We start from the raw sequence: 21,775 nt of genomic DNA on the forward strand, positions 1-21,775 counted from the left end.
CGCAACAGCCACTGAACCTCATTGAAGTACAATGATTTTTTTTTTAATTGCATGGTTCCTGTTTTACTTAATAAAACACACACAGCTTCCGCGACAAACAATGATTAATTCATAGCGCGCATAATGATTCTCGAGACTCTCACCTGTGCGTTGACTGTGGTTTCCAGCGATCTCACGGTCCCGTTATGTGTCTAGATCCACCATCTTCATCGCCTGCCTGCCTTTCACTCAGTCTGTGGGCAAGCCCGACTCCTCCCATCAGAGACCTGCTAATCAAACACTGCCTAATTTATCAATGAACGAGCTGCAGATCTCGGCAAAACATCAGGGCAAGAGGTACGTGTGCATGTAATGCTGCAGTCTTTAGAGCTCATAGTTAGAAAACTTAAAGAACCAAATCGGTATGAAAGCCCCTTCAATGGTATGAAATGAAACAAGTACACTGGTTACAAAATGCCTGTCCAGCCCTCCCACTCAAGACAGCTATAATAGAGAATAAAAACAGGAAGCAACATTAATATAGTATTTAATATTTAGCCTACTACTGTTTTTTTTCTGTTTTTTTTTTCTCATTGCTGTCAATTAAAATACAATATACCGTTCAAAAGTTTGAGGTCCGTAGCCAATGATTTATTTTATTTTTCTTAAAAGGGAAAAAAAGAAAAAAGTATTTGGTATAAACATTGCAGGGTTTTTTCTTTTCATCAAAAAATCCTGTAAAAAAAAAATGTATATTACGGTTTAAACAAATATATTAAGCAGCACAAGTGTTATTAACATTGATATAAGAAATGTTTCCATCAAATCAGCATATTTTAATGATTTCTGAAGGATCGTGTTACGCTGAAAAATCAGTTTACCATCACAGGAATAAATTACATTGTAATATACATTCAAATAGAAGACAGTTCTAGTAATACTATTTCACAATATTAGCCTACTGTTTTTACTTTATTTTGATTAATTAAATGCCTTGGCAAGCATAAGTCTTCTTTCAAAAACCATACCGACCCCAAACTTTTTTGTATGTCCTTGAAGGTATTTGTTTAGACCCCATGACAGGTTCCCCCTTTATTTCCAAAATCCCCCGTGTAGTCGACTAAACACATGAAATGATTTAAAAAAATAACTTAAAAATGGTCATGAATTCAAAATAATAGGAAATAAAAATGTTTGATGGACCTTTTCAGAGTAGCTTTATTTAATGTGGTAGGCAACTGACAAAACAACTCAACACGTTCAATACATTTTTTAATACAAATAAATATAAAATACATAATGGATGAGATGCAAGAAATGTTGGTTATCGTGGCTGTAAAAACCTACAGTACCTTATCAGCTTATCAGACAACACACAAAGAAAATACAAAACCTTAGGCTACATTTTTTTTCTTTCTAAAGCTAATTGAACTCTGTGATGCTTCTGCATAGATGTACCAGTAATTTAAGATCTTGGTTTATGTAAATGATATTGTACAACAATGGAAATTGATATAACACAACTGGAAATGCTATGTGCGTCGTCAATGTAATCCGCATTAATGTACACATCTTTAAAACCTCTAAGGTTACTTAGGACCATTTCTGAAACTGCCTAGGAAGAGATACATGTCAGGTGGGAAGCCCTGAACAGATATAAAGACATAAATATTATTATCAACAATATAATTGGTAAGACTGTCCATAAAGGGTTTAAGATAGTAGGCAATACATTCGAAAATCACTAATAGCCTTATTACAAATAGCGACATCTTAATTGCTGTGGGAGCCAAAAATCAATATGATGTTTTCCCTCTCTGCAAGTATGGGCAATGAAAGTAAAAGTTATAATCATAAAATGTAATCAAATACAACAACGTGATCCCAGTACAACAGTACACACATAATGTGCATGCAAAAAGATAACCACAGATCAGCATGACTCAATGACTATGGTTCAGGTAATGGCATTACCAAATAATTTTATCTATAAAGTATGCAAACCTATAGCAAAGTGACAAATATCTTACAGAGCAAATATGATGGCATTTAGTTACTTCCATATATGACTCTATTAGTTTGGCTTACACTTTATTTGAAGGTGTCTTTGTTACACTGTCATTATACATTTAAGTACTGAGTAATATTAACTACACGTACTTACTAAAGGATTAGGGTTATTTGCATGTAATTATGCATCATTTTTAGTTATTACTACAGTAACTACATGTAACATATGTAACAGTAACACTGTAAAATAAAGTGTTACCGGAGTTTGTTGAACAGCAGATGCAGGGAAGGGGGGGGAAAGTGATGCTAGAACCGTAATATCTAAAACAAGCACTTGTGCCACACCTGTACTTATAGAGTGATACACGATCAAACGCTGTCAGTGTAGTTATACAGAGGAACGGTGTGGAGGAAAAGCTGGTTTTATTCTTGAGGTGACAGACATCCGGCAATTTTGCTCCTGCAGCTCAAAAATCTCTCACAAAAAAAAAAAAAAAAAGTGTCAGGGTCCAAGACATGCAGAGAAAATCACTCTGAAATGGTCCTGGAGAGTCTGTCTAGAAACGATATAACTCAAATACTTTCAGAATTCTAGCTCTTGTGCAACTGTGCAGGAAAAAAAAAAGAAGAGGAAGAAGAACAGTAATAGATTTTTATGAAGTGAAACTTAAGATCGAACTCTACAAGTCTTTTATAGATATGCTGAAAAACATGGTTTTGTAAAAGCTTTGCTAGAATGCTAAAATTGAATCACCTAACAAGAATAGTTTTGTACATGATAGGAAAAGGCATTGTCCTGATTTAAAAGCGATATATATTATAAAGTCTATTCAGATTTTCACAACCTACTATAAGCTGTGAACGAATTAAGTTGTCAATGCGAGACTGAGCCTGTGAAACTTCAAAGTTTATTACAAGTTTAATAATTACGGAGTAACAGTGAGTCAACCATAAGTGTCTAATAGCTTATTAGCTTTCATAATAAATCATTACGTAAGTGAAGCTCACAACATTTCACTTTTCATATTTGCATAAATATCCTTTATGTTCAAAATAGTGTTAAACAAAAAGCAGCATTTGTAAACCCAGGCCCTTCTCCCCAGTGCAGAGAATAAGCACCAATCTGCACCAAATGGGCTTGAACATGGCAGCTTGTTGTTTCTGCGGCCACGTTTGGGCCACGCTGAGAAAGACTATTCCTACTTCTGCAATTCCCTTTCATCATGAAAACCCATGCATCTGCGAGACCAGCTGGATGAACGATAACCCAAAACTTGTGCTTAAATGCAGAGACTAGTCCAACGTGACGACGTCGCCTTTGTTATTCCAATGAGTGAAGATGATGTGCTTCAGGAGCATTAATTAACATCCGAGAATCATCACGCTGAACTTGCAATAGATATGTCATATCTCCCCTGAATGAGGACAGCAGCTATCAATTTCATGTGCATTAATCTGGTTTTATTGACTTATGAAAATGTCAGTCTTTCAGACATCAAATGGCTCCAAGAATCTTTAAATTCAATGATTGTGCTCACATTACTTATTGTAGCAAAACGTCAAGATATTGACTGAAATGTTCATGCTACGGTACAAAAGTTCAGGGAACGAGCAGTAGACAGGATTCAGAGCCGGTCTGCCCCCAATTAAACAAAAGAGGGAAACTGGGTCAGAATCACTTTGGGCTCTAAGTGTTCATTTCAAGTCTGCACCACAGTGTGCGTTTAAGACTCCCGACAGGAATCAGAAAACTGCAGACAGCATGATGAGAGCATACTGTAACTGATTTGTGGTGGAAGACTTTAAACAACGTAAGACCAACAAAACTATATGAAAAAAACTACAATTGTAGCTTCTGATAAAAAAAAAAAAGTAAAAAAAAAGGTACACTGAAACCAGACCTGAGATATCCAGTACCTGAACTAAAGCAGCTGAAACAGACCATTACACTGTTGAGACGGGTCATGGGTTTTCATCATGAGTGGGAATTTGCTCCGGCAGGGCATCTCTGACAAACCGGCCGAGGAGTCCAGTCGTTTTTTTAGAGTACCGGTGTGGGCGGCTGGAGCCAGAAATACATTGACCTATCACAGCTCTCCCACACTGTGGTGGGCGGAGTGTTTCTCACGCTACTGACCTATAACAGAGTCCAGCCACTTTCTGTAGGAAATGGCAAAGCTGCTTTGCTCGGGGCTCCTGCAGCCTGTGATGATTCTAGAGACAAACGAGTGCTCGGAGGGAAGTCCGGGGTGGGGGAGCAGGGGTCCCCGCTTTAGCCGCTTGGTGTCCTGCGTGTAGCTTCCGTGTTTGCTCCCATCCAGAACACAGTCAACGTCCATGGCCTGGGAGGCGCTGCCGTCGTCACACGGTTCCTCGCTGAGGAGGACATCGGTGTGGGTGAGAGGTGGAGACTGCGATCCGGCCCCCTGGACGTGCTCCCTCCGCCACTGGTGCCATAGGTAAAAGACATGTCGCCTGTTGAAGAAGCCTGGTTTTGAGTTTGTTCAAAAACCACATACCCGTTTACTATACAACAAAATGTTCTTTACGTTATAGTTATGGTGGGTCACAGGTTTGTCGCATAAAAAATACAATGCTCAATGTTAGAATAACAAAATAAATAGGCTCATCAACTTTTAAAAAGGTGGAAAAAACACTTTTGTTCCTGATGTCAAATTGTGACATGCCCTCATCTTTAAAAACCACAAAAAACAACAACAATCCAAAGTAAAAGAAAATACATCCCAGACTATACATACAGTTTGTGCAACAGAGATGAACATTGTGGTAACTAATATCTCATTGATGCGTTAATGCGCTTAATGGCTGTTCTGATAACCACTACTTTTCCTTGTGGAACTTTTCCTTGGTGTGACTTTTGTACAATCTGAATTCCTGAACATAAAATTTGTCCTTATCTGATAACTTATTTAATAATATTTACAACCATCTTCACTTTTAAAAAAATCATAAAATAAATGTTAGCAATCCAAAACTATAAAAAACATGCCATCATATGCTATCCAGACTTGTAATTTAGTGCATGGGATATATGGACAACTTTAATGATAGTGCTTTTTAGAGCTGCTCCCTAATTTCCAACTAATCAGTAGTCGACCAAAATTGTTATTAGTCGGTTAGTCGCAGAAAAAAACGTAGTCACGCAGTCCGTGAGGGACAAATCGTTATCGGCGGTTCCTTATGGTAAGGTCAGGAAAACCAAACGTTCACCTTTCCATCCATCGACCTCAAATATGGCTTAGGCCTATCATTTGAAACATGTAAGTAACTTGGCTGCTCATGCTCACTCTAACATTAACCTAAATAAATTTGCGCTATTATTAGGCGCATATCAAAGTGTTTGTGTGAGAATGTGGAAGCTAAAGTATAGCGCACTTACTCCGGACACTTAACAGCAGAAACAACTTAAAATACTTTGTCATTTTTGGTCATACAGATAAGAGTGAAACATGATTCAAAACTGTTTTATTTGTGTAAACTCACAATAACAAGAAAACAGTGCCTATGTAAAATAAAAAAACAAACAGGATGCGCTTTCTGCCGTCTCAGTCTCTGTGAACTGGAGCACGTCAAAAAATAAACCAAAACTCAGTGTAAACTTGCCTCACAGACGTGAGAAATATATCTATAGAAAGCTTGAAATGTCAAGCGATTGCCAACCAATTCAAGTGGAAAATAAATATTTTCAGATTATGTAATTTGTATACAGGTGTACTGTCCGAAAATGCAGAAAACATTTCTAAAAAAATTATTAAAATGTTTAGACAGTCTGTTGTTTTTTTATTGACACATTCATAATCATTACTTGTGCCGGTGCGCTGTGGCAAGCTTTATGCGTGCGCTTGAGTGCTGATAGCTATGTATTATATATAGGCAATTAAAGGCTCATTATTATGATTTATATGGCTTATTAATATACACGTGCAATTAGTCGAATAATCGCTTAAATGAGCGAATACTAGTTGACTAGAAAAATCTTCTCATGTTTCATAATGTTTAAGCATTAAGTTGTGTGAAATGTTGCACAAACAATAATCTCACCTCTTCAAACTAACAGCAGACCTGTAAATGAAATATATCTGTTGCTATGATGCACTTTAGGAGGAAAAACACAAGCTAAAGGTATAAACACCATTCACTGAGCAGCTGCTCCTTGCATCAGACACTAGGGACGAGGCTGGGAAGGGGAAAAACTAAAAGAGCTAGAAACAGAGATCTAGCAAACTGCTTGCCTCTCCCTCTGTGAGCTACAACTCTGCAGCAAAAGACCATCCATCATTTTATAACAGTAAGCCATAAACACATCAGGCCAGATCAGCTGAGGGCCAAGGACAGACTTCTGGCAAACAAAATCACTGTATTTCACAGTGAGACTTGTGGAAGCACAGTCTGATGTTGCCTGACTACTATCGGCACAGCAAGACCTGGAGATCTGTTACTGGCTTCAAACACTTTGTCTGATCACTCTCACCTGTGGCACCACAGCGTCTCGTGGCCCGGATATGACTCGATGAGATCAGTGCAGAGCTCCATCTCCTGATGGAAGAGCTGAGGGATGACGTCATTCCGGTGGTTGTCATCAGACGCTCCCGCCGTGCTCTCTCCGTTCGGCTGCTGGGTGGGGTGGAGGTCTCTCTCTCCAGCCTGGCTCAGCTCTCTGGACAGAGCTTTGAGCAGGTGCTGACGGTAGTGGAAGCCGCTGTGATCTGACACGTGCATGGACACCCAGAGTCGGGTGGAGGACAGCTCATCATGCAGAACCTGGAGTATAAAGTCACAGAGTATTATCTTTATTTAACGTAATCATGCTTCAGGTTGTTACAGCAAAATTTTACGTTATTGTTCAGTTGCCAAGTTGTCAAGTCACCTTCATTTATATAGCGCTTTTAACAATATATATTGTTTCAAAGCAGCTTTACAGTGATAATAGGAAATTAAAGATTGTTTTGGCTTTACAGCAGCTCTAGAGTAAAGTTATTGTCCAGCTAAAGTTAGTTTTGATTGATTCACTTCCGTTGCAAAGATCAGTAGTTATTAACTTAAGGGGCCGCGGTTACAGGACACCATTTTAACTAAAAACAGAAAACTTTGAATGCGTTCTGGCCACTCATTCGCCCGACACAACAGTGTTTGGTGGCTCGAGAACGCAAAATCTGTGAAACCGATGACGCCGTGCACATGCATATTATGTGTTTAGTCTATAGGTATGCGCATTTGAATGCAATAGGCACGTAGTCTTTCTTTAAGTTGTAAGATCTATGGATGTCATTGTCAACATATCAATTTATTCAAAAACCTCAAAAATGTTATGCAAAAATACAGCATGCATATTAGTTACTACACATCGTTAAAATGTGCAAAAATTCTAAAAGGCAAAAGTGAGTAATTTCTGTAGCACTGCAAAAATTGAGGATGTACCGATATTACATTTCTGTCCAGCAACAAGCCATTTTTTAAGTTACAACAAATAACTGATAAATGGCTAATATAAAATATATACAATTTTGTCTAAATAAATAAATAAAAATTAAACACTAAAACTGAATCAATCATTTTAAAATGCTACAAGGGAATTTATGCACAAGACATAATGAATATTCATTTTGAGATTGGCTTAAGGTTACATTTAAGTGATGTTAAACCTTTTGTGCTAATAAAGATTAGCTTTAAGTGAGTGTTAGCCTAGATGACAGAAAGGGTGATCTAAAAATAAAAGTAAAGGACCCGAGCATGCACAATTAAATATCCAATATAAGCCGATAACAGAGAAAGTATTTTAAAGCTGTAGTATCTCTGTTCGAAATCTGCAATTGCAGATATTCGCGGAATTATCAACTTTACGTGGGTTGTGCCTCGGCACGGCACAGTGCGGATACATTCAATGTTGTGAGGACAATGTGCGGCTGTCAGTTTAAACCTCCCCTAAATATTATAATATGAAAGGCTCCAATTTAGAGCGGCAAAGCGATTATGCGCATCCAGAGCGCAGAATGATGCACTTGAAGCAACGCAAAGTCACAGCGTGCAGCACTTCGGATTGAAAAATTCAAAGCACAAAGCGAAGAGATATTTGATGCTTAGTGTATTATATCTATGCAACAGTTTATTGAGCCTTTTCTTTTAACGGTTTTAAATTTCAGTAACGGTGCGCATGAAGAACAATTCATAGTGCTCTCTACTCCAGTGGTGTAATCTAACAGACACCTGGGAGAAAGGAACATGATTTAGAAAGCGCAATAAACTCCAGCAAGATAAAGTCATTTTATGCAAACCATAGACCTTTATCTACAAATAAAGTATAATAATGGGAACACTGATCTTGGAGAGAGTGTCATCATGTTACTGTCGTAACCGAACGCAACGCGCTGTTTGAATGCTGAATGGAGAATGACTGAGTACAGATGAGTTTCCATTAACTTTAATGACTTAAATATTCATTTTTACCTCACATTATGCTATCGAATGAATGACTTAAGAAGTCTTGGAATATAGTGCATGAAAACTTTATGGTGCTTTACAACTTTATGCCTTTAGTGGGGCTTAACAATAACACAATAGCATGCACAATATCCGACCTCACTGAGAAGCTGCAGCCGTGGCGGGATGATTTTTGGTGTGGCGGACCACCACGGCAGATTGAATGTACTAGCGGAAACACTGTAATCTAATTTCAGTCACATTACCATGGGCCCGGTTGGAGTCTTTTTTTTTTCTGTGGCCACTCCGAAGTCCGAAGTCTTTTGCATTTTACAACGAGTGAATCTCCAGTTGTCACTGGTGATTGTCGTTTGAATCTTTCTGGATCCGCCATCAAATTGATAAGTTTAATTATATCAAGTGCTGTGAGAAAAGGCTATAAATCTGCCTACTAGCCGAGACACCTTCTTCATGTGTACAGATGTGACGTAATGACGCAAAGACATGCTCGAATTTCCCACGGAAATCCACCAGTACCACTGGAATCAAAAACATTATTACAAGCTTACCGTTTTGAATCGAGCTAAGGCAAGCAGATAGTTGTAAACACTGGCTGGTTATGTACTTGCTCAAATTTATTTTGGATCATTTTTAACCCCAAAAAGTTACGGACTGCAGCTTTAACATCACAGACTTTAATTCACCATGACTTTATTAGACTGTAAACTCAGTAAGGAACATACTAGAGATCTAGGATGGAAATTCAGACTAAGGAAAATAGTACCAAACAAGACATGCAGAAATGTAAGATGACAGCCGCATAACCCAATTATCCTGAAATAGCCTATGAATGGCTCAGACTGGTTCAAGTCGGTTTAGTCCTGGATCATTAAATCTACAGGCTCATCCTTTTTATACGAGGGCCTTTTGCTGGGATTGAGCCCCATAACATTTGCCTAATTTCGTATCCAATTAAGAATAAGCACACATCAAAGGTCTGGCACTTAGTGACCCCCTAAGAGCCAATAAGCTGTCCTGACTAACATCACTCAGCTCTTTCTGGAAAAAAAGAAACAAAGCTAAAAAGACAGAAAACTGATTTTGTAATCAGGTCTCTTCCCAAGTTAATTCAAGTGGAGAAGAAAGGTATCAAGATCAAAGGCTCAGGTAGATTTATCAACCTCATAAATAACCACGTCATGTTGCTTTCCTTGTAACACAACTGATGATGTGCAAGTGTGATCCATCATGCCTTAAAGTAATCCAAAACAAACCTAATCTTTGAGATGTACGCAAACAAAGCAAGATCTAACAGACACATGTTTTCAGTCATTATGATGAATTACATGGACGTGGACGCAGTGGACTGAGACGGCCTACCTTCAGATTGCCTTTTGCCATGTTTTGCAATACCCAGATGCGATGGGACCAGGCATTGTAGTTGCTGGGGTAACGGCCGGCTGCATCTGCACAGACCTTCATCTCCTCCTGCAAGGCTCTCTGCAGTCGCTCACACCGTCTCCTGCTCACAGCGTCTCCTCTGGGTTCAGCCTGATCCTTCAGTTCTTGTCCAGAGCACTCGTTCTGTAGCCGCTGCAACACCCAGCGTCTGTGTCCACAACACAAACAAATTCAGCAAACTGATCATAAACATATGTCTGGATGCACAAGAAATTTAACACACTTATGGTTTTATTTATGAGAGAGCAAAAATCTGCAAATTATAAAAAAATTATTCTTTCAAAACTGGCCCAGATTGACAATGCCGATAGCCTCATGGGCAGCGCGCCGACATATAACGCTGTTGCGCTTCGGGCGACCAGAGTTCAAATCCCGGCTCGTGGACCTTTCCCGATCCCGTCCCCCCTCTATATCCCACCTCGCTTCCTGTCCACTCTATACTATCCTATCACAATAAAAGCAAAAATCACCACAAAAAAATATTATTAGCCCATATTATCTCAGCACCCTGAATATCTGACGACACAATATCATCTGCAGACAATAACCTGATCCAATTTGAATTCAAGTACTTATTTGCAAAATATCTGACAGCTCCAATGTGTCCTGCAGGTACAAATCATTTCTTAAGGCCTGTTCACACCAAGCACGATAACTATAAAGATAACGATAAAGATAACTATATATGCGTCCACACCAACGAACGATAACGGTCTTTTTATTCTAAGCACGCGCGCGCCCGCCCCATTTTAAATGCGCGAGACCTTTAAATTAGAATGGATTCTGATTGACTGTCAGTGTTTTATCGTTTGACAGCTGGAAAAAAATCGTTCTGAAAGTGATCCCAACGATATCGTTCCTCATATCTTTATCGTTATAGTTGTGGTGTGAACTCTGTTATTCTTTAATATGGAGAACGATTTTTAGAATTATATCTTTATCGTTATCTTTATAATTATCGTGCTTGGTGTGAACGGGCCTTTAGTCTTGTCAGTTGCACAAGCTATGGGTGTTTAAGTGTTCCAGGGACTTAAGTAAAGTGGTTTGCCCTTGCCCTTGCAGTAGTGACGAAATTCTGCTTCAGACAGTGCCATTGTTGACATGTTGCAAGAGGTCTGCAACTGCAGCCAGTTTCATTTCATGGTTGCCTGGACACTGCTTTCGTTTCAGCCAGTTTGAGAGCATTGTCTCTTCCGTACAAATACAGCTACATGAAAGCAGGGCACATTTTCCGGTACAGCGCATCAAACTATTCCATTATTAATTTCTTAATGCCTAATTTATTATTCGTTTTTTTTTTATACATCACTATTTGAAAATTCAGACTCATCTAATCTAATGGTGAACAAAAGTACTCTGGAAAAATAGGACACTTGAAGGGTGCAGAACGCAGCACTTCTATAATGTGTCATTTAATATTTTAAAAGACCTCATTTAACTGTATACACTAAAAGCAGAACATCTTGGGAGAGTCACACAATAAACCCTCAGAGCACTAAAGCAGGTGCCTTCACTGAATTTCATTTTTATATTATATTTATTCATAGTTACAAAAAAAGTATATTGATTTGTTTATTTAAGACATAAATGCCCAAACATTTTATTATGAAAAAACAAATCAAACTTGATTGAGGGCTGTGGGCCAAATGTAAATGTTCCACTATATCCAATTTCAGCCATCTTGTGACATGACATTGTGGGCCCCGATTTAAAGGGAACCTATTATGCCCCTTTTTACAAGATGTAATATAAGTCTCAGGTGTCCCCAGAATGTGTCTGTGAAGTTTCAGCTCAAAACATCCCACAGATCATTTATTATACCATGTTGTAAATGCCCATTTTTTAGTGGTAGGAAAATCATGTTGTTTTTGTGCCTCAGATACTCTGCTAAAAACTAAAACATCTATTTGGTTTTGATTATCATCTCTATTGCGGTCACACTCACGTGACATTGCAGTTCTTCATCATGAAAGTTTATTATCTGTATGCATTTTAAAGCCAATACAGTCTAAACTTCTAAGCGCACACATCCAAAGCACACGTACAGAAAGCTGGATGTCAGATGGCGCGTCCCTTGAGTATTAAACTAAGTTCTCTTTCACGTCTTATTGCGCTTAAACTGTCAAACATACGCAAGGTTATGTCAAACAAAGTTCACATAAACAGTCGGTTGTGTGTGAATGTAAACAGCAAGTAAAGAAATGGCATGTGCATATTAGATCTGAGTATTAAAGTGAAAGCAGCGTAATATACAGTACCTTCTGCTATATATGATGTTAAAATGAACGGAAAATCACTCACTGCTCTTGACTGGATTAACTTTAGTAGCTTTAATAAGAACACTTTTCTTACATGAATGCTGCTGTTAAATCCTCTGGCGAGGAGATAAACATGGCGGACTGAGTACAGCTCAGGCCGAGGTCTATGCTTATATGTGACATCACAAAATCTAGAATCTGCAATTGGCTTGATCTGAGACACTGCTTTTATTTATGGGGATTAAAAACAGAGGAGTGGGTGGATTTTTACCATTATAGGGCGGTTGTCCACACACACATTTATGTTCAAACACCATGTGAAAGTGAATTTTGCATAATAGGTCCCCTTTAAGATAAATTATATTCATGCCTACATTTTTTTAAATCCTCTAACCTGTGTATCCATGTCTCTGGGCTTTTAGGATGCTTAGATAGTGCTAGTTTGCCCAGGTAAAGGTCCTTTTCTGGGTTTAACACGCCACACTGCAGGAGCTCTTTCCTATAAAACATACAAGTTCATCAATGCCCAGATGAATTCACAAAGATATGCAAAATCAAAACAACCAAATAAAACAGTACAGCACCACCTCCTGGACGATATGTTTCTTCCATGCAACATTAGCTTAAAGACATTCAATCAAGATTTTTATGTAAAAATCCAAGTAAAGAATACTAAAGCTGCTTTCTTAAACCAGGCATGGATTAAATATCCATAGAGTGTTTCCTGTACAAAACTAAATGTTAGCAAAAGCAGCGAATTTGTGGAAATAATTGCTCCCCATCTCTGAAATTATGAAAAAGTCACATTTAGAGTTCAATGTAGCAGCAGCCTTTTGATGTCTTTTAATGTCCCAAATTAGACACAGCTTTCTAAAGATAGCAACAATGACACATTCAGCGCAATAAAATGACACTGAATCCTGACATCAAAGGGAAGAAAGAGAGAGAATTTCTCAAATTAATAAATGAATAAATACCATAGATGTACATGATCATTAAGAAAATATATGAAGGTTTTCAGGTAACAATCATGAAATACAATGAAAATGTACCTGACATTCCACGCAGTGGTAAAATCTGGGTTTAATAGAAGCAATGTGCAGGTTATATCTACCAGTGCTTGAAGAGAAGGAGAGAGAAATCATTTTTTTTCAGTCTGAACTGTTGTAGGAACAGCCATGTTTTAATAAAGACTTATGCTGCCTTCATGTGCTGTTGGAATTATAGTAAATACTAGTTTGCTAGTTAAAAAAACAGGACATGAACACCCTCTCAAGTCAAAATTTGAATGTGATGAGTTCGAAATCACAACTTCAGAAGCGGGAAGTAGGAAATTTCCGACAGCACGAGAAGGCAGCATAAGGTCACGGCAATGTGAGCCGGCTGAACAATCTAACCCAATAAACCTTCGTCCTACCTTCCCGGTCGAGCCACTGCTTTCTCTGCCTGTAGAGCAGGAGTTTATTATGCACATAGGGCAGCAGAAACTTGACACACCAGCTCTCCACTCCCAGCTTATTCTCCACCAGGACGATGGGGCTTCTGTTGTATCGGGCTTCAGGGCACGGAATGAGGCCGATTTCATCACTGTGAACACATTTTAAAAGATAAAAAGCAGAACAAGTCACAAGGCTATTTTAAGAAACTCTGCTGAATACTAAGGAGCTGAAGGCAAATGGCAATGCACAAAACATCTCAGCTGACACCGAGTCATTACAGATGTATCTCTCTGGCAGAGATACAAGAGTGTCATAAGAGAAGAGTGAGATGAAATCACTGGGACAGGGCACTGACCTTCAAATATGGAACACACAGACCAAACACACAGGAAAATAACAATTGCACATTTAAAAAGACAGGCAATCAAGATATGTTTCATATGTGGACAAAAGTGACACAATGTTGAAACCATTGAATCTATCACTCCAAATACCAGAAAAAAAAAACTGACATGGACAATTATTGAGAAAGATGATAATAAATGTAACATTAAATGTTTTGAATGTCACGCCCTTTAGTAACTGACAAGCGAGTAAGTTAACTAATAGAAGCACCAACAGCTATAACATGACAAGCATGCACACTTTTTACTTCGCGTTTCACTCAGAAAAACTTTCAGCGTTTGCACGGAGCAGTTAAACAGATATCCCAGACAACATATCACACGAGCTGGTCTAAAAGCGAGGGTCGGTGAGCTCTACCTGCTGCTGGCCTGCGCCGGGCGCCAGCGGGTTAGAGCTGGTTAGTAGCCCGTTAGCCAGCCACTGCCTGCGCAAGTTACACGGGCTGCTGCACTATGTTCTCCCTGCGGCTGAGCGCGAGGGTCTGAACCACTGGAAGGATTAAACTAGACGACCGCGTGGTAAACAACGATGAGAGATCACATACGTACATGTTCGGGTTTCTTTTAAAGGCGTTATTGATATCTTTCACAACTCTCTGGACCAAGACATCCACCTCCTCTTCCGACTCAGCCATTTTCAGAGCCCGAGTGACGTCAACGCGGGTGACTCAACCTCATCCGGGACATTTCCCAGTCATCCAGTAAAACATGTGCTGGAAGGCTATTGATTGCTCTTGTAATTTCTGTAAAGGTGAAAAGGAAACTAACTATTTCACTCATTTTTCCATTGCATAATGCATACATACAAACATATATTGGATTGATGTGGAGCATTTAATTAAGACAAATTGAACACTGATTTGCAGCTGAGTGGATTTGACATAATAATAGGCTACACTTAAATGATCATAAGGCGTAGGCTACTTCATACATGTGTTAATATTAATGGGGAAGTTTCACACTCATTCAATGAAATGGTCTGACTCCAAACCTAATTTGTCTTGCTTTAAAAATAATTTAAGCTGTATTGTTCTGTTTTGTGTAATTGCCCTAGTAAAAGGGCAATTAGTTTAACATTAAAGGGATACTCCACTTTAAAATGAAAATTCTGTCATCATATACTCACCCTCATGTTGTTTCAAACCTGTATGAATTTCTTTCTTCTGCTGAACAGAAAGGAAGATATTTAGAAGAATGTCAGTAACCAGACAGTTTCTGGTCTCATTGACTTCCATAGTAGGAAAAAAAAAATACTATGGAAGTCAATGAGACCAGAAACTGTCTGGTTTATTAAAGGACTCACGTATAGAAACAGTTTTAATTGCTTTGTGTATGTGTATGAAAAATTGTCTAGATACTGTATATATTTTTATTTCTTTTTCAAGAACAAGAACAAGTAGGCTATATGAAATTAAGCACAAATTTAAATTGTACCACCAGTCTATTCCAGTAAACAATACAGTTTGGCAAGGTGACAATATTTATTTGATAATAAAGAACGAATAGTTTTATTAGAAATTTAAACTCTGCCAATAGCAGTATCAAATAAATCAAAAGCAGAAAGTGGTGCCAAACTGTTTTGGGTATTAGCTCGGAATAATGCCAAGACCCCTGTGGGAATCGCATCCATGACAATAGAAAACTCCCTTGGTGTCATGGAAGCATTGGCAAATTGACAAGACAGGCTGTGACTCACGGAAATAACCAATCAAAGCCGCCTTTTAAGTTGGTGGCAGGATATTTCTCTTTTCCATCCAAATCAAATATCAAATTAAATATGAATTTTCAGGTCAAAGTCATGATAGCATATATCAGGTCATCACAGCTTACTGTATTTTACTGCTATACAGAACAAGCCAAAAACGATACACTGATTTGGTAAACACACTTGTAGCCTCTTTTATAAATATATGTTTTCTTCAATGACATGAACTAATCATTACACTATATGCTTAAAAGTTTAAGTATTAGTCCTAGTTTACATACAAACTTTTAAGACTGCTTCGCACCTCATCCCCAACAAACTTCAACATTGTAACACTGATGTTGTTGGATTTAGAATCAGCACATTACACTCTAATTTACCCATCACCATCACCGTGCATTTTACCTATCCTGCAACTTTTATTATTATTATCATTATCAACACTCCTGTCACTGAGGTGTGCATATGTGTGTTGTTATTATAGGGACCAGACTGATGTTATAGTGAATACCAGTAGAGGGAGACATGTGGTTTTTGGTCTGGGTCTGCTGTGTTGAGATGGTAATCTGGAACAGAACTGAATTACTCTTCATCATGACAGTTTGTGGATGAGTTCCAGTTCTTGATATGAGATGATAAAAAACTTAAACTGACTGGTGTTACCCCATAAGTAGATGTATTTAGCATTTTCTAAACAGACATACAACTTAAATTGTAAAGCTAAGCTAACTATAGTTTAGTTTATTTATTGAAGTTTGTATTTGGTGTTGGCTTATCATTCTCACTAAAAGAAACTGTGAGAAAGTGAAGTTTTCCTGATGTTTGGAGAAACAGGATGAAGTGTTTATCATCATAGCAGTCACAACTATTTAAATACTCGCAGAAGGTTTTTTTTTTATGAACATGTTCCACTCGTTACACAATATAGGTAACAAGAGTTCACTGTGATCCAGGAGATGCAGCTAAGCTGACACAGTTCTTTTGGCCTTGCTTTTGATTAATAGTATTTGCAGGAGTTCTTGCATAATAAATTCTGAAATGTAATCTTGCACTTTAAGAATTGGGTATGATTATAGTATTAATAAGACTAATACTTCATTCTGGATTTAAGATCCAGCATCTCAACACAGCAGTTATGAATCATCACAACTTCATCTGTAAAGATTTGCTTTTATCTAACCTTAATAAATTTAGCTGATTTGGATTATCTGTACGTGATGAATGAGTGTTGCATTGGGAGACTCATTTCGGGGAATGGATAAGAATTGGATTATTGTCCCCCAAATAATTGTACCAGTTAGTAATAAGTACATTATTTATCTCACCTATGGAAAATCCCCAAAATTAATTGTAAATATTTTCCAAAATGAGTAGTGATATGAGCTTCTATCTTATCATTTGCTCTCTGTGACCAGATCCTTTCCCTGGTTTGTTATCTTTACCGATGATGCAACTGAGTGTCACTGATTACAGTACCATTGAACTGATGTTATGTCTTTATTTATCTCAAGGCTGTGTTTCCTTTCCTCACATCTACTTAACTCGCTCTTTCATTCCCTTAATAGGACAGTGCCCTATAAATGTGGAGCTTACCTTTGAGCCCCAAGGGACAGAGTACACTTCAAAACAGTTTCTCCCAAAGCTTCTTCTCATTTTGAACGGGAAATAGAGATAAAGATAACTGGAGAGGAAATTTCCTGTGTTCATTTGTAGGCTATTCACAGAAAAACATGCAACAGTGAATTTGCGAAGCTGTCAGCATAATGTGTTTAACTAAATGCAAATGTGTTAGGACAAGTGATCATATAATGACTGAAGATTGGGTCATGTGTTCTGCTATATGTTACAGTAAATCGATACCAATCAGGTCCACGATTGACAGGAAGCCTGATTTCAGAAGGCACTGACCTGACAAATCAGCTGCATTGGGGTAGAATCACTTGGTGATATTTAGGGGGATTCAGTTCAGTAGTGACCTAAAAACCTCTTTTGCACATGACATGCAGTTTCCTCTTTGAGAGTTTTTAAACGGAATCTTTTCTGCACGATGTTTAATTAAACCCATTTAATAAATGAATGCTTCTGCATGATCTCAAAACCCAATGCTGCATGGTCTTTACATTACACTATTTTCATTTGAGGAGGATCTTGTTCTCTTTCCAGACATATGCAAGGTTTTTACTGCACATTTCCTGTGGCTTAAGGCTTCGATACCTAAAAAGTGGCACAGACCTTTTGTTGCTATGGCAGATTTGTTGTGATACAACTCAATGAGAAGCATGACATCATTTTCCACTACCAAAAAGGCACAATATTACAGTGTGGAGACAACCACAGTATCCTGAGTGACCCACATAAAGTTAGCATGTCTGCCTTTTGGAGGCATGTGATAACTGTTTGGTGCACAACTTTACACATTTTCCTGTAGAAATCAGTGCTTTATGCAGAGTTTGTTTCACTGTTCTAATACAGTATACACTTAAATTATTATTAAGTTATTATTTTTAAGTGACAATTATATGTTACAAATACGTTATGATATCAATATACACTGACTTACCTGATGTTCTATGTTTTGATTGTAAAAGTGCGGTCAAATTTTACTATTGTTTGGTGAATTATTGAAAAATCCACTCATTTCAATATTTCACGTGTGGGTGAAAGTTTTCCCTTACTGATTTCGTAATGGGTGGACCTATACAGAAACTGTAAAAAATGATATGATCAATAAGTTATGACAACATATGTTTTTACATTGCTTTAACTCATCGAAATAAGTTAAGCTTTTTTAAAACTTTTTTATGTTACACAAGATTCAACTCATTTTTTTTTTGTCAGTTTAATGTAATTTAAGTTGAAATGACTTAAACATTACAGTGAATTGGTTTAAAAAAATGACTTCAGTTTGAGCTGTGCTTCATACATTGCTACTCTATTGTCAATAGAAAATGAGCTAATGTGACCTTTTACTGGTTTTTAATGCTACAAGATTGACCCTATAAGTTCAATGTTAATATTGTGTATGATGAAATCAATGGGTTGAGTTATTACATTTTAGACAGTCTTTGGTTTAGTTTTGCTTAAAGGTGAAATGAGGTAAGTGCAGAAAACTGAGGGAAAATTGTGTTCATTTCCAGTGCTGCTCAATGTCTGTCTCCATCTCCCACTGAACTGGCATGTCATACCTTTTACAGTGCAAGTGAATGTCTGCATGTCTGAATTTGTTAAAGAAAAAAAGAGGACGTGTGATGTTCCAAGTGTTTGAAAGCACCTAGGATGTTATCAATAAAATATGAATGTAATATGATTAGATAAGGAAGACCTGAATTCACCAGTGAGAGCTATACCAGTGCAGATCTTCTTATTTTCTTGATATGACTAAACAAACCATGGCACTGTTGCTAAACCACCTTTTGTGGTTTGTGCAAATGAAAGACACAGGCATGTAATCAGACTCTGACTCTCTGTGGAATCTGTCAGTTTGGATTAGTTGTTCTTTTGAGAAAATTTACAGTTTAGCCTACATTGACTTCAACAAATGACAGCTTGAAGACCACTTGGCGCACGAGTAAGAGTTATTCTTCAAAGCAAATTTTGACTCATGGATTACAGGTTTTGAAAGGTTAAACTGTCTTACCTTAAGACATGCAAAGGGATATGTTGATGGTAATAATTCAATCTAGGCCAATTAAATCATTAACAATTTATTACATGGATCTCTGGTTCTTCTGTTTGGTCATTCATGGAATTCAGCATACAAACGCCGTAGCCTATAGCTGTATAGCAGGCTGCTCATCTGGGTTATTGAAACTGTGATTTTTTTTTTTTGTCAGTTCAACTTAGAAAATGTACTTCATGTACCATGGTAACATCTAAAATAACTGGTTCCCTTTCGAGGAACTTGCGTTGCATCCCAGCTGACCCTTTGGGGAACGCCTTCAGCTTGACTGCACCTGAAGCACGTGTGCAAATTCAATCTTCATCGGTGCTGCATTACCCCGTGACGTGTGCCGGCGCTGGTGGAAGCTATAAAGGGAAGATGGCAACACAATAGCATCACCTTTTTGTCTTCAGCAACTCTCTGTGTGACTATTATTTGGTGTTGTCTGTACCTTGTATCATTATGATATATATATATATATATATATATATATATATATATATATATATATATATATATATATATATGCCCGATCTCATCCCAAGGCGTCATATACTGACGCTTTTGACATTTCGTCTACATCCAACGCACATGGCACCCTTTAGCGTCAATATGAGACGGGCCAGAAGGCGCCTCCTAGCGGTCTAACCCTAATCCTACCCCAGACCTAAACCTACCCATAACCGAACAAAGCTTTGTGCATGTCATATTGACGCTAAAGGGTGCCATGTGCGTTGGATGTAGACGAAATGTCAAAAGTGTCAGTATATGACGCCCTAGGATGAGGATGCGTTGTAAATACTGTATATATATATCTACATATATATACACTCACCTAAAGGATTATTAGGAACACCATACTAATACTGTGTTTGACCCCCTTTCGCCTCCAGAACTGCCTTAATTCTACGTGGCATTGATTCAACAAGGTGCTGAAAGCATTCTTTAGAAATGTTGGCCCATATTGATAGGATAGCATCTTGCAGTTCATGGAGATTTGTGGGATGCACATCCAGGGCGCGAAGCTCCCGTTCCACCACATCCCAAATATGCTCTATTGGGTTGAGATCTGGTGACTGTGGGGGCCATTTTAGTACAGTGAACTCATTGTCATGTTCAAGAAACCAATTTGAAATGATTCGAGCTTTGTGACATGGTGCATTATCCTGCTGGAAGTAGCCATCAGAGGATGGGTACATGGTGGTCATAAAGGGATGGACATGGTCAGAAACAATGCTCAGGTAGGCCGTGGCATTTAAACGATGCCCAATTGGCACTAAGGGGCCTAAAGTGTGCCAAGAAAACATCCCCCACACCATTACACCACCACCACCAGCCTGCACAGTGGTAACAAGGCATGATGGATCCATGTTCTCATTCTGTTTACGCCAAATTCTGACTCTACCATCTGAATGTCTCAACAGAAATCGAGACTCATCAGACCAGGCAACATTTTTCCAGTCTTCAACTGTCCAATTTTGGTGAGCTCGTGCAAACTGTAGCCTCTTTTTCCTATTTGTAGTGGAGATGAGTGGTACCCGGTGGGGTCTTCTGCTGTTGTAGCCCATCCGCCTCAAGGTTGTGCGTGTTGTGGCTTCACAAATGCTTTGCTGCATACCTCGGTTGTAACGAGTGGTTATTTCAGTCAAAGTTGCTCTTCTATCAGCTTGAATCAGTCGGTCCATTCTCCTCTGACCTCTAGCATCAACAAGGCATTTTCGCCCACAGGACTGCCGCATACTGGATGTTTTTCCCTTTTCACACCATTCTTTGTAAACCCTAGAAATGGTTGTGCGTGAAAATCCCAGTAACTGAGCAGATTGTGAAATACTCAGACCGGCCCGTCTGGCACCAACAACCATGCCACGCTCAAAATTGCTTAAATCACCTTTCTTTCCCATTCTGACATTCAGTTTGGAGTTCAGGAGATTGTCTTGACCAGGACCACACCCCTAAATGCATTGAAGCAACTGCCATGTGATTGGTTGATTAGATAATTGCATTAATGAGAAATTGAACAGGTGTTCCTAATAATCCTTTAGGTGAGTGTCTATATATAATCAAAATGGCACCAGGACAGCGGCAGAAAGAAATGTCAAGATAAAACTGTATATATATATATATATATATATATATATATATATACAGTGAGGAAAATAAGTATTTGAGCACCCTGCTATTTTGCAAGTTCTCCCACTTAGAAATCATGGAGGGGTCTGAAATTGTCATCGTAGGTGCATGTCCACTGTGAGAGACATAATCAAAAAAAAAAAAATCCAGAAATCACAATGTATGATTTTTTAACTATTTATTTGTATGATACAGCTGCAAATAAGTATTTGAACACCTGAGCAAATCAATGTTAATATTTGGTACAGTAGCCTTTGTTTGCAATTACAGAGGTCAAACGTTTCCTGTAG

General features: G+C 38.3%; 2 protein-coding genes across 4 annotated transcripts in view; both read right to left on the reverse strand.

Moving 5' to 3' along the window:
• The window catches only part of apba1a (amyloid beta (A4) precursor protein-binding, family A, member 1a), a 58,766-nt gene extending 58,364 nt beyond the window's left edge, over positions 1–402 (reverse strand). For 2 of the 3 annotated variants that reach the window (XM_084415214.1, XM_084415213.1), the window contains exon 1: positions 144–401. The gene's annotated coding sequence lies outside the window, so the exon portion shown is untranslated. Of the gene's footprint in view, positions 1–143 lie in introns of all 3 variants that reach the window. The other variant, XM_084415211.1, reaches the window with a different exon arrangement.
• Positions 403–1,395: 993 nt separating this feature from the next.
• On the reverse strand, positions 1,396–14,845 carry ptar1 (protein prenyltransferase alpha subunit repeat containing 1). The gene is made up of 7 exons (XM_084415215.1): positions 14,539–14,845; positions 13,564–13,733; positions 13,199–13,265; positions 12,541–12,645; positions 9,808–10,036; positions 6,482–6,771; positions 1,396–4,464 (listed from the first exon to the last, which is right to left on the reverse strand). Exons 1-7 carry the CDS (start codon positions 14,622–14,624, stop codon positions 4,119–4,121), a joined length of 1,293 nt encoding a protein of 430 aa, XP_084271341.1. The 5' UTR covers positions 14,625–14,845; the 3' UTR covers positions 1,396–4,118.
• Positions 14,846–21,775: the final 6,930 nt, after the last annotated feature.

This window comes from Rutilus rutilus (assembly GCF_951802725.1).
Source record: "Rutilus rutilus genome assembly, chromosome: 7".
Classification (NCBI taxonomy): Eukaryota; Metazoa; Chordata; class Actinopteri; order Cypriniformes; family Leuciscidae; genus Rutilus; species Rutilus rutilus.